This window comes from Anthonomus grandis, chromosome 17 (assembly GCF_022605725.1).
Source record: "Anthonomus grandis grandis chromosome 17, icAntGran1.3, whole genome shotgun sequence".
In the NCBI taxonomy this organism is placed as follows: Eukaryota; Metazoa; Arthropoda; class Insecta; order Coleoptera; family Curculionidae; genus Anthonomus; species Anthonomus grandis.
The window spans coordinates 17,712,331-17,729,784 of record NC_065562.1 but is presented as its reverse complement, the minus strand read 5'-3'; the positions used below and the strand labels follow the sequence as shown (position 1 = coordinate 17,729,784).

Below are 17,454 nucleotides of genomic sequence, written 5' to 3'. Positions count from 1 at the left end.
CAAACTAAGTATACCAGCGTCTTATTCTGATCATCTAGATTACGAAAACACCGGGTTATAACAGGATCCGAGCAGAACTAAGGGAATGAGAGCACTTTGAAAATCCTGAAAAAGTCGTTTTCGACGTCCGTTTTTGAGGCCAAAAATGGGCATCAAAAATGCCATATCTCAGCTATTAGAAGAGCTACGACCTTGCGGATGGTCTCGTTGGATTCAGAACGACGAAACTAAGACAAGACCGTTGGAATTTTCCCGATAGCTCCCATAGAAGCCGAGATATCGACCTTCAAAGTTTGGGTTTTTTCATTTTTCGGGTATACCCCCCCGTATCGAATTTTTTCACCAAAAATTGATTTTTGTCGAAATCAAACTAAGTATACCAGCGTCTTATTCTGATCATCTAGATTACGAAAACACCGGGTTATAACAGGATCAGAGCAGAACTAAGGGAATGAGAGCACTTTGAAAATCCTGAAAAAGTCGTTTTCGACGTCCGTTTTTGAGGTCAAAAATGGGCATCAGAAATGCCATATCTCAGCTATTAGAAGAGCTAGGACCTTGCGGATGGTCTCGTTAGATTCAGAACGACGAAACTAAGATAAAACCGTTGGAATTTTCCCGATAGCTCCCATAGAAGCCGAGATATCGACCTTCAAAGTTTGAGTTTTTTCATTTTTCGGGTATACCCCCCCGTATCGAATTTTTTCACCAAAAATTGATTTTTTCGAAATCAAACTAAGTATACCAGCGTCTTATTCTGATCATCTAGATTACGAAAACACCGGGTTATAACAGGATCCGAGCAGAACTAAGGGAATGAGAGCACTTTGAAAATCCTGAAAAAGTCGTTTTCGACGTCCGTTTTTGAGGCCAAAAATGGGCATCAAAAATGCCATATCTCAGCTATTAGAAGAGCTACGACCTTGCGGATGGTCTCGTTGGATTCAGAACGACGAAACTAAGACAAGACCGTTGGAATTTTCCCGATAGCTCCCATAGAAGCCGAGATATCGACCTTCAAAGTTTGGGTTTTTTCATTTTTCGGGTATACCCCCCCGTATCGAATTTTTTCACCAAAAATTGATTTTTTCGAAATCAAACTAAGTATACCAGCGTCTTATTCTGATCATCTAGATTACGAAAACACCGGGTTATAACAGGATCCGAGCAGAACTAAGGGAATGAGAGCACTTTGAAAATCCTGAAAAAGTCGTTTTCGACGTCCGTTTTTGAGGCCAAAAATGGGCATCAAAAATGCCATATCTCAGCTATTAGAAGAGCTACGACCTTGCGGATGGTCTCGTTGGATTCAGAACGACGAAACTAAGACAAAACCGTTGGAATTTTCCCGATAGCTCCCATAGAAGCCGAGATATCGACCTTCAAAGTTTGGGTTTTTTCATTTTTCGGGTATACCCCCCCTTATCGAATTTTTTCACCAAAAATTGATTTTTTTGAAATCAAACTAAGTATACCAGCGTCTTATTCTGATCATCTAGATTACGAAAACACCGGGTTATAACAGGATCCGAGCAGAACTAAGGGAATGAGAGCTCTTTGAAAATCCTGAAAAAGTCGTTTTTGACGTCCGTTTTTGAGGTCAAAAATGGGCATCAAAAATGCCATATCTCAGCTATTAGAAGAGCTACGACCTTGTGGATGGTCTCGTTGGATTCAGAACGACGAAACTAAGACAAGACCGTTGGAATTTTCCCGATAGCTCCCATAGAAGCCGAGATATCGACCTTCAAAGTTTGGGTTTTTTCATTTTTCGGGTATACCCCCCCGTATCGAATTTTTTCACCAAAAATTGATTTTTTTCAAAATCAAACTAAGTATACCAGCGTCTTATTCTGATCATCTAGATTACGAAAACACCGGGTTATAACAGGATCCGAGCAGAACTAAGGGAATGAGAGCACTTTGAAAATCCTGAAAAAGTCGTTTTCGACGTCCGTTTTTGAGGCCAAAAATGGGCATCAAAAATGCCATATCTCAGCTATTAGAAGAGCTACGACCTTGCGGATGGTCTCGTTGGATTCAGAACGACGAAACTAAGACAAAACCGTTGGAATTTTCCCGATAGCTCCCATAGAAGCCGAGATATCGACCTTCAAAGTTTGGGTTTTTTCATTTTTCGGGTATACCCCCCCTTATCGAATTTTTTCACCAAAAATTGATTTTTTTGAAATCAAACTAAGTATACCAGCGTCTTATTCTGATCATCTAGATTACGAAAACACCGGGTTATAACAGGATCCGAGCAGAACTAAGGGAATGAGAGCACTTTGAAAATCCTGAAAAAGTCGTTTTCGACGTCCGTTTTTGAGGCCAAAAATGGGCATCAAAAATGCCATATCTCAGCTATTAGAAGAGCTACGACCTTGCGGATGGTCTCGTTGGATTCAGAACGACGAAACTAAGACAAAACCGTTGGAATTTTCCCGATAGCTCCTATAGAAGCCGAGATATCGACCTTCAAAGTTTGGGTTTTTTTTGGACTTGGAATTTATTTTGTTTCTCACTCATTTTCACCTGAATTTAATTGATTCCTTGTTAGTTTCTCTCTCTGATTGTCACCTAAGACCAGTGATGCAAAATTGATTTTATTATTTATTAAAAAAATATTCCTCTCCCTGTTCTGCAAAGGCAATAATTCTGACTCCAATTCCATCTTCATGTCTCTCTTTTACAAAATGGATTTAGTTGATTAAATATGGATTTTTTCTCTCTGCAATATGCCAATGATCCTCACTTAATGTACACTTAGGAAGAACATCTCGGGAATATCCTGTAAGAAATAGTCCTGTGGGATATTCGAGTGTGTGAGACAACAGAGAAGAAAGAGAAGAGGAATGTACTATTATATTAATATTGTCAATTTTGCGGGTTTTACAGCGTGTCTCGATTTTTTTGAGGTGGCACATAATTGGCTCTAACTCAAAAAGGGTTTTAGCTACAAAAAAGGTTAATATATCAAATTGTGCCTTGACAAATTCCCCAACTTTTGATGTAAAAATTATATTATTAGGTGCAACGTAATTGGCTCCAACTCAAAAAGGGTTTGAGCTATAAGAACTGTTAGTAGATTAAATTGTTCCTTGAAAGATTCCCTAAATCCTGATGTAAATATTATTTTTCTTAACTGTAACATAATTGGAACTAATTCAATAATGGAATGGCAAATTCCCTAACTCCCAGTTTAAGCAGCATGTAAGTCCCTAGAATAGTAGTTGAAATACTCTCAAAAAAAGGTGAATTATGCAGCTGATTAAAAAGTGCATTATAAAAGGCAATTTTGGATGTAAATTAAAATAGTTATGTCAACTGCGGCAGCATCGACTGCCTGGAATAAAACATGATTTTATCAATTCAATCTATACATAAAATCATGTTTAATTCCAGTAAAAGTGACGGTTCCTAGCAGATACTTGAGCTGTTTTGTAATGGTTCTCAACTGCCTGGAATAGATAAAATCATGTTTTATTCCAGGCAGTTCAAGAAGAACCGACTGTTTAAAATCGATGAATTCGCCCAGTTACTCACCTGGAAACCCTCACATTACACTCGATCACTTTCAGATCGTTATCTTTGGCGATCAGTTGCATATTGAACGGCCCGGTCACCTCTAAAGAGGCGGCGATCGATTTGCTTATCACGAAAATCTTCGCTAAAGTTTCCGGGTTGATGTCTTGCGGCGGCGTGACCAGGGTGGCGTCCCCCGAATGCACCCCGGCGTTTTCCACGTGTTCCGACACCGCGATACACAAGATGGCACCTGGAAAACCGCATTTTTCTTAATAGAACAACGACAGTTTCGATATTTTAAAAGTTAGCGAGGATAGCATTTTTCCAATATGCTTTAAACGTTACTCAAAGATATATATTTTTGAAAATTGAAAAACCGCCCAGATTTTCTGCAAACCTCTCTATCGTGAGGCACAAATTTTTACAGTTATATGGAAAAACAGCGCTTATCTTATCTTTGTGTATAAAACTCCTCAATTACGACTGCACATAGAGAATCCAGTTTACTATACCAAACTTTTTAACCTCGTACCAAGTTGCTTTGGGAAAACCTCGAGGTTTTTGCTACAGTGCTGCGAATATCGCTAAATAATATAAAAATTAAATATAACCAATGTTGTTTTTTAAATAAGCATTTTTATGTCTTGTACACACACGGATTATATCTAGGTGTACGGGTTTGTTCTTTATATTTAGACAGAGCCTAGCAAAGTTAATAAAAAATACAAAGTTTGTATTTTTTAAATTGAACACCCCTTGTATATTTGTTTATTAAATGGAAGACATTTTTCATCGGATTTAAAAATATACACAGGGTGATTCATTAAGAACTGGAGATACTACACACCAAAATATGGCGATGGAGCTTAACATTTCGAGTTGGCATTTTAATTTGAAATATCTTAATAATTTTGCGATTTTAGGCAGTATTGAAAATTGGCGACTTTATGTGTTTTGACGTGAAAATTACGAATTTTGTGGTGAATTTAGCATTATTTATACAGGACGTTAGTAACACCCTGTTACTTAAGTAAATTATTACAACATATCTTTTTTCCCTAATCAGTTATGACTAAAACGACTAGGAAATCTAAAAGGCAGTTCAATTTTGAATAAAAAAGGTACTCTCGTTTATTTCATGTCACTCTATCAGTTTTTAAGTTATTTGCAGGTTAAACATTCAGCGTAAAGAGTCCTAACCCACCGTTATTTCACTGACAAATAGGCTTGTGTGTCAGTACTTATATGACAATTTTACTAAGTGTATTATTTGTAGTAAAAATTCTAAAATAAGAAAATGCCACGTCACAATGAATATTCAAACAGTGAAATGCGTGACATGATTTGCATTTTTGCTCAGTCAAAATATAGTGGACTTGGTGCAGCCAGAGAACAAACCAATCACAAACTGTTCAGACGTATTATTTATACCCGTCTAGGCGAAACAGGGTGTTTTCGCTCTAAAACTTTAAATGGAAAATCCAGATCTCGGTACTCGTCGATTTGATTCGATTCGAGTTTTACGGATTATGGTATACAAACCATCACAAGCCACCGCATCCACATCGATCTCCTTCGATTCGGTGATAAACTTGGAAATGACCACCGGATGTTCCTTGCTGACGTCGCTGGCGGCATTCAAATACGTTTTCAGATCCTGATTGGAGTGCGCGACGTTCATCGCTGCCCCGCTTAAAACGTACGACGGCCGTACCAGGCAGGGATAACCGACTTGCTCGCAAAACTCGACCGCCGACTCCAGATTGGTCAGTTCCTTCCAACGGGGCTGCATGATCCCGATCCGATCCAGCATCCGGGAGAACTTGAAACGGTTCTCGGCGCCGTCTATGCTGTCCGGGGAAGTACCGAGGATCCGCGCCTGTTGCCGGTGTAAATCCATCGCGATGTTGTTGGGTAACTGGCCGCCCATCGACAAAATTATGCCCTCCGGGTCTTCGATGTTGTAAATGTCCATCACCACCTTAAATTTGAAGTTGAATAGGATTAAAACCTACTATAGACGTCTGGAAAATATATGAAATGTCTTACCAGATCTTTGCAATATTATCTTAAGTTAAATCAGGGTGTTTGTTTGTATTAGTTTTTAAAGGAGGCACAACAAAAGAGTAAAAGCTTTATTAGTCTGGATTCTAATTTAATGATTGCTGAAGTATTCCTTATTTCCATATTCGGAAAATGTTTTTATTGAGTTTAGGAGCAAGTTCTGACAGTTTTTAGGTCGAGATTCGTAACCGGCTACTGATCACAGGTTTTTATCTTTACTAGTCGATAGGTTGGCATTATTTCGCCTTTTGTTAACAAATGAAAAAATGTGGAATTTGAAACAATAATAGTGATTCTTCGACATTCATTTATTTTAGGTCAATGTTTGGATAACTTAAATGGAGTCTTTCTCTATTTAATTTACAATAATAAATATTTAATAAAGTGGCACTAGAATTTAGAAAACTAATCTTCAGCTGAGCAAATTAATATTATAAATATTTTTTTAAATTAGAAGAACTCATTTAGGTCTGTATTAAAACACATACATTATTAATGATTATATTACTGCAGCATTATAGGCTTTTCAGCTATAAAAAATAAGATTATCTATACTTTCTTAAGCAAAACCAAATTTATAAATATTTAAATGCTTTTGAACTTTAATTAAGAAATTCACAGAGGGTATTTCTCTCAAAAGTCAAGTTTTTTAGAAATATCTGAAACGTCCCGACTACCTGGCAGAATTTAAAAATGCCTTGAAAAATTGAATAAACTTACATTTAGATGCCTGGAAAAAATATTAAATGACTTTGGATGCTTGAACGTGTACGTTAAATGCACCGTAAGTACCTGGAAGAAGTCGGAAATGCTTTGAAAAATGTATTAAGTAACTTTAAATGCCTGAAAAGTTTGTTTGGAAAAATTAGGAAACGACTGGGAGAATTAAGAAAAAAATTTCCAGGCAGAAATGAGAAACTACCCGAATTTTTTTTCTGGCATAAATCAGTAATTAACCGATATTCCTTTTCAGAAATGAGGAACGTTTGCCAATGCCTGGAGGAGTGTCTTTGAATTCCTGGAAGAAATGAGAAATTACTTGGATTTCCTGGCGGCAATCAGAAATTGCCTGAAATTCAACTGCCTGGACGAAATGAAAAATTATCCGAATACAGTAGAGTCTCGATAACGTGAACGTCCCTAAACGTGAACAGCCTAATTGGTATTCTAAAACGTGAACGCCAAAAATATCTCGCCTCTATAACGTGAATAAAAAAATATTTATATCGTTTTACCCGTAGGCATTAAGCGGCATTTCCTATGTTCCCTTTGTCGGCAACTTTAGTGCTTTTGCATATCGCCGCCAAATTGTATATCTTGCTTGTACACGTTTGGAAGAGATATGAAATTTGCGTCTTATTCAGTGTTTGTTCGCCGATCAGTTTTCTGGACCAGGTAAACGAAAATCTCTTAGATCTTCTGAATATCCATTAATGGAAAAAGCTTTGTATAAGTGGGTTTTGCGACAACGAGAGAGGAATGCACCAATAAGTGATTTAATTTTAAAAGAGAAAGCCAAACATTTTCATAAAAAACTGTACCACAAAAATTCCACTTTTTCTGCGAGCTCGGGGTGGTTGCTTCAAAAGTTCAAGAAAAGATTTGGCATACGCTTCCTAACAATAACTGGTGAAAAACTATCTTCTCAGCCTGAGCGGGTTTCACCGTTCAAAAATCAAGGACCTAAACTTAGACTATAACCAAGTGTACAACGCCAATGAAACCGGCTTGTACTGGAAGCTTTTATCCGGAAAGACTTACGTATCCACTGAGGAAAAAACTGCCCCTGGATGAAAAACAGCCAAAGAAAAAATTACGTTTTTAGGACTGGACTACATAAATTGACTCCTTTGGTAATAGGGAAAGCTAAAAAACCACGAAGTTTTAAGAACTCTTACATTCCTGTACACTACAAAAACTCACAATCTGCATGGATGACAGCCGGAATTTTAAGGAATGGTTCAAAGAAATGTTTGTGCCTGAGGTAAATTTTCTGCCATAGCTATAAAAAGTTTGTTTTAATTTTAGGTGAGAAAGTTTCTTAGGAAACAAGGTCTTCCAGAGAAAGCACTTCTTTTATTGGATAATGCCCCCAGTCATTCCCCAGTAGAGGAACTTTAATCCGATGATGGACTAATTCAAATTATGTATATGCCTCCCGATGTGACACCCTTAATTCAACCTATGGACCAAAACGTTATTAGGTTGACTAAACTGCATTATCGCTCCATGTTTTTGGCAATGGTTGTAGTTAATAAATCTAAGGACATGAATGTCATTATCAAACAATACAACCTCAGGGATGATATTTTAAACTTATCACGAGCATGGAATAAATTAGAACCAGCAACCATTAAAAAGTGTTGGAAAAATATTTTCGAAAGCCAAAGCAATGATGATCGTGAAGACACAATACCCTTGGGAACTCTTCATCAAGAATTGCTAAGCCTGAATAGCATTGTAGAGACTAACCTCAATTTATTAGAAGAAATTGATCCAGGGCAAAACTTCGAACGTGGAGAAATCGAAGAATGGAATAAAGATGACTTCGTTAAACATGATGAGAATTGTACTGCAGTGTCTAATGATTCAGAAACCGAACAGGATCAAGATCCAGAGGTTTCTCAGGCTATCGATAAAGTCACTCACGTTGAGGCAGTTCGTATATTTAACAGAGGTCTAGAATGGGCGGAGCAAAACAATGCCGACTTCGAGGATATTCAGTATTTACACAAATTACGTGAATGTGCAACTATTCTTTCAAACAAATAACGTTGTATCCGTCAAACAATGTTAGATAACTTTTTTCTAAAAACAACGGATTAAATATAAATAATGTACATTCTACTTACTTACATACATATACTTACCTATATAATAAATATTTTTTTCTTTATACCATGTATAAACATATACATATAGATTTTCAACTATGTATTACTAACTGTATAACACGTTTTTGTTTGATTTTCCAATAAAATATATATTCAAAGTACATATACGTGTTAGTTTATCATGCGATTAACTTTATCCAGTAATCGACATATTAATGGGACTTTTTCTTCCGATTAAATTGATACCAAACACCCTTTTAAAGTTTAGGAGATATTCGCAAGAAACATTAGGACCTTCGAGGCGGATTTAATACTTTCAGTCCCAATATCTTCAAAACTAATAAAGATAACTATATCTATTAAAAATCAACAATAATTCAAAGATTTTTTCCTATTTTTAGTACCTAGACTTAATTTTAACTGCCTGGACGATTATTATTCTTTACTTACCTCAAAAGTGATTTCTTCAAAGTACAACCGATCGGACATATCGTAATCCGTACTAACGGTTTCCGGATTATAGTTGACCATGATAGTTTTACGTCCCAAACGTCTTAACTCCCTCAAACAACCCACGGCGCAAGAATCGAATTCGACAGAACTGCCGATCCGATAGACCCCGGATCCGATGACCATCACGTGTTGCTCCTCAAAAGTTAAATCGTGACCGCACGCGTTATAGGTCAAATACAAATAGTTCGTTGTTGCGGGCCATTCTGCCGCCACCGTATCTATTTGCTTGACAAACGGTTTGATGGCGAACTCTTCTCGCTTCTTCCTTATGGCCAATTCGGTACTCTTAACTGCTGCGGCGATCTGTTTGTCGGAGAAACCCAACTGTTTGGCCCTGAGGAGGTTTGCGCTCGTCAAAACGTTCTGATCGATCGTTTCCATTAAGGAGTTGTAACTGATGATGTTCTTCATTTTTTCTAAGAAGTAACGGTCGATCTGGGTCAGTTCGTGGAGCTTTTCCACTGTGTAGCCTTGTTTTAGAGCAGCGGCTATTACGAACATACGTTTGTCCGTCGGTTCCATTAGTTCTTTGTCGTTTACCTGGAAATTATTGACGAAATTACTATATTCAGCAAGATTAAAGTTTATGGACAAAAAGTGTCGCAGGTTTAGTACTTTAATCAAAATTGATTATATTTTAGAAGAATTGGAGACGTTTCTGTCTCTATTTAGGCCATCTTCGGGGCTAGAAATGGCACGTTACAGTTAATTAAACAATTAAATTATATCATTAAATAAAAACACTATATAACAAAAAAGCAGTCGTATTTTGTTTTGCTTACTATGTTTACATCATATTCATAACGATTTTAACTAAAAAAAAAAAGGCAAAAGCATGTATTTCAATCCCGAGTATGTACAGCAAAGGTTAGTGTTAAGATGTACAGACCTATTTTTGTTTAGAAAATCAGCCTATGTTCAGTATTGAGATATGAAAACATTATGAATTGTTAAGCTTTAATTCAAATGTCGAAAAAAATATGCATTTTGTTAACAAAGCCTAAGAAATACAATTATAACTAAAATAAAATAAAGGCGTTACAAAAATTGTTCCAGTTTATATATACAACAAAAAATCATAAAAAAAACATCACCAGAGTGAAGGGTCATAAAATATGCGTACTTAAAAATTTTAGTTCCTTAAAACAATAATATTATAATGTTATACCAAAAAAATAATACATGAATAGATTGAAATAATAATAATAAAATTAAATTTGAAAGATGTGAATTGCAAACCTATTTAACAATTTGTATTAAAATACTTCAGAAAAATATTCTTTTTTAATAAAAAGGCTTTGGTAGAGCGCCTAAATTTCAAGCTGTTGTTATTTGTTATTTTAAATAAGGGTAGATGAATGAACGTTGTACATTCCTAATTTTTTTACTTGTTCAGACCAGGATATTGGCAATCTGATATAAGAGGCATTATAACCTATATTCTCCACATTTAGTTCACCCGAGAGTTCACCATTATGTTTTTTTAAAAATCAGGCAGACTATTTCCAAAATGAAAATACAGTACAAAGTAAGAATTTTGTGTCTTGCAAGTAAGGGACGACAAGTCTCTCGAGGACCGACCCCAAATAAACATCTAATAGCCCTCGTTTGCAACATAAATACCTTATTAAAGACATACTGAGAGCATGATTGATTCCCATGATGACCAAAAACAAATACCATAACGAAAATGAAATTCAATAGCATAGCAATCCATCAGGAGGATCTGACCCTCTAATAAAAGCTAATAAACAGTAAGTCTTCCTGCAAAAGTGTCTGATTGATTTGAGAGTGAATTGTTTTCATAATTTTAAAGTCATCAGTGAAAGCCAAAGCAAAATTTCTCTAATAAGCCAATAAATTATAGAAAATTCAAGCCAGTGAAAAATTGAAAAACAATGCCCCCTTTGAAGTAGCAATAATTGGTCCAGCCAAAAAAGAACCTATTTTCACCTGTTGATGACCTACAAAAAAACTAGCGATCCAACCGAGAGTAGGCAAACCTAAATCAAACAACCTACTCAAAAAACAATACTCTATTGAATGAAGGCCTTTGAAAAAGCTGTATGGATTGAGTCAACTTGTTTAAAAGCCTGCAAGCCATCGATTGGCCTTTTTGATATAATAACAAATTTGTAACTGTTGTAAAGAAAAATATGAAGCTCTAGCCACTGATCTGTTTAAATTATTCACAATGACACGAAGAGCATAACAGCCAAAGGAAATTTTATTACATAATGTGCTTATATGATTTTCAAATTTTAACCCAGAATCAATATCCAACCCATGAAATTTGCTCACATTAGCAGACAATACTAAATTATTACTTAAAAAGACATCATTAAATGCACATTTGAATTTTACAATATTTCTTTTAGAAATATTAAAGAACAGCTTATAAGCGTCACACCATCTTTTTATCTTACATAAATCCGTCCGAACATTTGCCTTAAGCTGCTCACAATTCTTATTTTGCCACAGAACGGTGGTATCGTCCGCAAAAATGGTAGAATGGCCATTTATTGAAGTATGAGGCAAATCATTAACACAGATTAACAACCAAAACTGATCCTTGAGGGACACCTATGCTAGTCTTCATTTCATTGGAGCGTTGGCCCTGAAAGTTAACAGTCTGCACTCTTCCCATCAAATATGAGTGGAACCACTCCAAGACCACTCCCTTGAATCCGTAAGCCTTCAATTTACTCAACAGTATACCGTGGCTGACGCAGTCAAAGGCTTTAGACAAGTCACAGAAAACTGCGGCAGCACAATCACCATTGTTTAGTCCAAGATAGAACTTTTCCAAAAAATTGAAAATAGCATCAGTCGTGCTTAGGGGTGCCTGAAAGCCAAGCTGCTGTACACTTATAAGGTTGTGCTTATTAAAAAATGAAAGGACCCTATTTTTAATAAATTTTTCCACAATTTTTGACAAAGTTGGTAGACGAGCTGATATTGGTCGAAAGCTTGAAGGATTATTTGCATCTCCACCTTTGTATAAAGGGAAAACACAAGTTTTTTTAAAACAAGAAGGGAACGTACCTGTTAAAAATAAAGAATTAATAGCTTCGGCCATTTTTTTACATTTAGGTTAACAAACACCACAAATCAAGAGACAAAACAAAACATACACTCAGCTTCGACAACTACTGTCGAAATCCATCGAACTATGTACCAGTGGTATCAATAACTAACGGAATTTCTTATTAGCAAGATTTTGCTTTTATTATGTACTTACACTGGTGGTTTAATGTCATGTTTATAGAAATACGGTCCCTGATTATATTGGGTACTAAGGTTTTGGGTTGGGTTGGGCTGTTCCACAATTTACTGTTTCATTAATATGAATCTATAACATTTAAGAGACATTTCGTTAAAAAAAAATTACTTCCCTATCCAAGATCATAATTTTAGAAAAATCGAAATTTTCACCCAACGAAACATGATCTTGTGCCAAAGCCGTATGCTTCTGTTTCTCTTTATTGATGATACTGCAATTGTACTTGTGCTGACTCATTCTGCTTTTGATGCACTTTCTAGTTTGTCCAATATAGCTCTTATTACAGTAATAACAGGGAACCTTGTAGATTAAATTAGAAGATATCTTTAAATTTACTGAAAACAGAGCCTATTAATTTTGTATTATAAAATGCAAGTTTAATATTGGGTGCCGATCATTTGTCCTCTCTGAATAGGGACGACAAATAATCAGAATATTCTAGGTCTTGCGCCAACGTAAAGTTTATAAATCCACTATTGGATGTTCCAACGTCATACCACGAGGTACATGGAAGAAATAAGAAATAACTTCTAGGCAGTTGAGAAAGAATTTTTTAAACAATTTAATTGCCTGCTGGAATAATAAAAAAATTACTTTAACTGCCTGGAATGAATGAAAAGACTGGGCGATGATTTGAAATGGAAAATTACTTCCAGGTAATTAAGGGATATATATTCAACTTCCCCGATAAAATTAAAATGCGACTGTTAACAATTATTGATATTCTCTAAATAGAGAGTACAATCAATAAGTATATTCTCAAAAAGGTTTAAAGTCAGTCAAACATTTATCCTTTTCGTGATGGGAATTAAACTGTTTGGAAGGAATGATTAATCACTTCCAAGCAATTGAGGAAATAATGTTTCAACTCCCTGGAAAAAATACAAAAGGTTTCAATTGCCTGGAATATTTGCCAAATAAATTCAACCATCTAGAAGAAAAGGAAAAAAGAACTTTCTGGAGACAATTTTATCAAGCAAAAACTAATCCAATTAAACTCTAATTGTCACGAACCCCAAATTACATGTTAATATTCCAGGAATATACTGTGCAATAATGATTAAATTCTGAAAAAATCCCAAAAAACGACTTGTATATATTTTTTTGCCTCCTATACCGAAAAAACTATTCAGCTCAACTCACCCCTTGGACCAAGTTAACCTTTGAATCCTAAAAACCAATAGATAAATCCTGGAAACACTTTATGAAATTTAAGGTAGAAAATTGGAAAATTCCTGAAATTCTTAGAGTTCTACAAGGCATGTTTAAAAAATCGACTTTTTCATACAAACTTCCAGTCTTGTTAATTTTTTTTGAGTCAAAGTTTTGATTTTTGAAAAAAAATAATATAGTTCCTGAACAATGCTTGATTTTGCAGCTACAGTAAGGTTTTCACTATTTTATATAAGATGTGCCAAAAAAATCCAATATGTATGCAATATGTAACCAAAACGACTAAGATCTACTTGAGAAGTACTCTAAATGAGAAATATAAAACATGTTCCTGATAAGTTTATGCTCCAGAAGGTAAAGAGGGCAGCACATCTTGATTGTTTAATGGGACGGGAAAATGCCATGAAGATAACTAACCCGTACATAAAATATAAACAATTTTTTGCAAAGAAACATGAGAAGAAGAAATTAGAAGCCTTAGTAGAAGTTAATGACCAAATCTGTATTATTTTATAAACCTTCTACTATTGCCACACTTTAATTGCAGATGATACCACCAAAGGTTAAGACATAGTTTGTTCTTAGCAGAGTGGTAAAAAATTGATAAGAACCTAAAGCTTTTCTTGAAAATGGGAAAATTGACTTTAATTGCCAATTCAACTGCCTGGCAGAATTGAAAAATTAATTCAACTGCCTGAAAGTATGAGAAATCACTTCCAGGCAGTCAATGAATGAATTTCTCAACTCCCTTGAATAAAATGCAAAGATTTCAACTGCCTGGAGTATTTGGAAAATAAATTCAACCATCTAGAAGTAAAACAACTTTCTGGAGACAATTTTATCAACCAAAAACCAATGGAATCAAATTACACATGAACATCTATGCAAGCAGGATTGTTAAATCGTAATAAAACCCCAAAAAAAGTGCTGTACATATTGTTTTGCCTCGTATATCGAATTTTCCCAAAAAAGTATTCAGCTCAATTCACCCCTTGAACCAGGTTAACAGATTACCAAGATTGCAGATGATACCTTTTAATGTATAAATTGCTTCTGTGAACTATTTTTTAAATGTAAAAAAAAAACGGTAAATTTGGTGAGGTTATGTACCGTAATATCGGATACTTTTGGTTTCCTAATATCGTATAGTATCCGATATTTGGAACCAGTTTTCTGGAGCTGCTTTTAAATGAATCAACTGATTTTCTGTCATAGATACTTGCGTTTTACCCTCTTTTTTTTAATAATAAATGAGAATAAGTTTCATATATCATATTATTATGCTTTTTAAAGGAGGTTTTTTGCTTTTTTTCTCAAGATGAACGGAAAACAAGAGAAAGGTCGTAAAACATGGGATGCAAGAGCCATGGAGCTTGCGGTAAATGCTGTTAGAAGCAAAGAAATTGGGTATTTAAAAGCGTCAAAAATATATAAAGTTCCAAGAAGTACCCTTGTTGATTACGTAAAATCAGACAAGCCAATAGAAGTATTAACAACTACGAAATTAGGAAGAAGACCTGCGCTAAGCAACGAAATTGAAAATCTGTTAGTTACATATTGTTTAGATATGGAGAAACGGTTTTGTGGACTAAGAGCTTCCGATATTAGAAGGCTAGCGTTTCAGCTAGCTATCCAGAACGGGCTACAACACCCTTTTTCTATGACGAAATCAAGTGCAGGAAAAAAATGGCAACAAGGGTTTTTAAAGAGACATCCTGAACTGAGTTTTAGAAAGCCACAGAGTGTATCTGCATCAGCTCGCATAAAAGGGTTTACTCGAGAAAATTGCGCGGCCTTTTTTAATCTGTTAGAGCCAGCCTTAGCAGAAATCAAATTGAATCCAGCCAGATTATTTAATGTAGATGAAACAGGCATTACAACTGTTCAACACAAACATTCAAGGGTTCTCAGCTTACGAGGTAAAAGGCAAGTTTGGGGCCTTGACGACATCCGAAAGGGAAGCTCTTGTTTCTGTAGTGACTTGTATGAGCGCTACCGGAATATATGTGCCACCAGTATTTCCTAGAAAAAATATGAAGCCTGAACTTCTAAATGGAGCACCGCCAGGAACGATCGCCAGATGTCATCCTTCCGGTTGGATTCAGCATGTTCTGTTTACAGCTTGGTTAACACATTTTATAAAGCATGTTAAACCACCAAAGGGCAATCTAGTGGTTTTAATATTAGACGGGCACTACTCTCATACGCGCAACATCCCTTTCATTGATTTAGCAAGAGAAAACTATGTGCATCTTTTATGTCTACCTCCTCATTCGACACATAAGATACAACCCCTAGCTTTTATGTCTCCATTTAAAACATATTATGCATTGGAGATTGAGTCATGGCTCAAAAATAACCCAGGAAGGGTGGTAACTCACTATCAGGTCGTTGAGCTGCTAGGGAGAGCATACCTACGTGCTGCAAGCGTTGAAGTGGCCGTAAATGGTTTTAGAAAATGTGGAATTTTTCCGCTCAACAGGCATGTATTCCGAGACGATGATTTTGCTATTCATTCTCAACGTGAAAGAACCCCGTCACCACCCCAACAACTTGATGAGAATCGGAGGAAATAGAAAGCGAAGAATACCTCTATCTTTTATGAACAGGATTAAAACACCTGATGCTATCCCCACAAAACCCTTAATAAATAGCTTGACCACTCCTTCTACAAACAGAGAGTTGGTGAAACCGACAAATATACAGCCCTATGCCTAGTTGCTCGTACACGTCCGGATCTACGAATAAGCGAGGAAGACGTGGCCCTACTGCGTTAATAACTGGATCGCCTTACAAATCAGAACTGGAAGAAGCTTTAAACAAAAAAAAATTAAAAACAGTTCCGATTAACACTGCACTTAAGGGTCAAAACAGAAGCACAAAAGCTAAACCAAAAAAAAAATGGTAAAGGGAAGGGAAAAGCTAAAAAACCTCTCAACTCATCCAGTGATGATGACACTGATACCGAATTGCAGTTAGTAGACAGTGATGATGATATGGACAGAGATGCCGAAGACGCCGAGTGTCTGTATTGCAATAATTTTTATTCAGAGGACAGAGCAGGCGAAAAGTGGATCAGATGCAATCAATGCTTTCGTTAGTGCCATGAAGAATAAGCAGGAACCGACAAAAATCTATGGTTTATTTGTGAGATGTGCTTAGATTAACTTTAAGGTTTTTCATAAAGTTTTTGAACGTATTTTCAATTTAATATTAATAAAAATCAAAACGCTTTTTATTTTAAACGTTTAAGTTCCGAATGTCGGATTTATGCGATATTAGGAACACTTACTATCCGATATAAGGAACCCAATTTCAAAATAATAATTTATGCACTGTTACGTTTTTTTTCACTTTTTCGAAAGTTAGAGCTATTTCGTGTCACATAATGAAGGAACATATATCATCCTAACCGTTTTTAACATGCAATTAATTTATGTAGTATGTAGGTATTTTTTGTTAATTAAAAGAAAAAAGTATCCGATAATAGGCAACTTTCCTCTGCTATGGAAGCAGGATTATTAAATCCCAACAAAACTCCAAAAAAAGTCCTGTATATATTGTTTTGCCTAGTATATCGAATTTTCCCAAAAAAGTATTCAGCTCAACTCACCCCTTGAACCAAGTTAACCACTGAATCCTAAAACCAATAGAAAAATCCTGGAATTCCTGGACACTATGAAATGTAAGGTGAAAAATTGGAACATTCTTAGATTTCTACAATTAAAAAATCACTTTTTTTACACACATTTCCAACGTTGTCCTATCTGTAAAATACTAATGTAATTCCTGGAGAGTTGTTGACTTTTCTCACTATTTTATACAGAATGTACCACAAATTTGGACCAAGCGCTAATCTGATTATATTATTCCAGGCAATCCAGAAACGAATGATTTCGTAGCATCGCGTTCAACTGCCTGGAATAGATCAAATACTTCATTTTAAGAGAAAAAAATCCTCTGAAGAATGCAAGGAAAAAAATTCATGAGATTCTATGCCAAACAAAGTTTTTCAAAGAAATTTTAAGGAGCGATTGCCAATACCTGAAAGAAATGAGA

General features: G+C 35.6%; 1 protein-coding gene across 3 annotated transcripts in view; it reads right to left on the bottom strand.

The window, feature by feature from the left end:
• The window catches only part of LOC126746370 (CAD protein), a 73,767-nt gene that overhangs the window by 44,332 nt on the left and 11,981 nt on the right, over positions 1-17,454 (bottom strand). For all 3 annotated transcript variants that reach the window (XM_050454599.1, XM_050454600.1, XM_050454601.1), the window contains exons 8-10: positions 8,877-9,479; positions 5,071-5,509; positions 3,547-3,778 (exon numbers count right to left, since the gene is read on the bottom strand). In XM_050454599.1, coding sequence (XP_050310556.1) covers positions 3,547-3,778; positions 5,071-5,509; positions 8,877-9,479 — 1,274 coding nt within the window. The remainder of the gene's footprint in view (positions 1-3,546; positions 3,779-5,070; positions 5,510-8,876; positions 9,480-17,454) is intronic.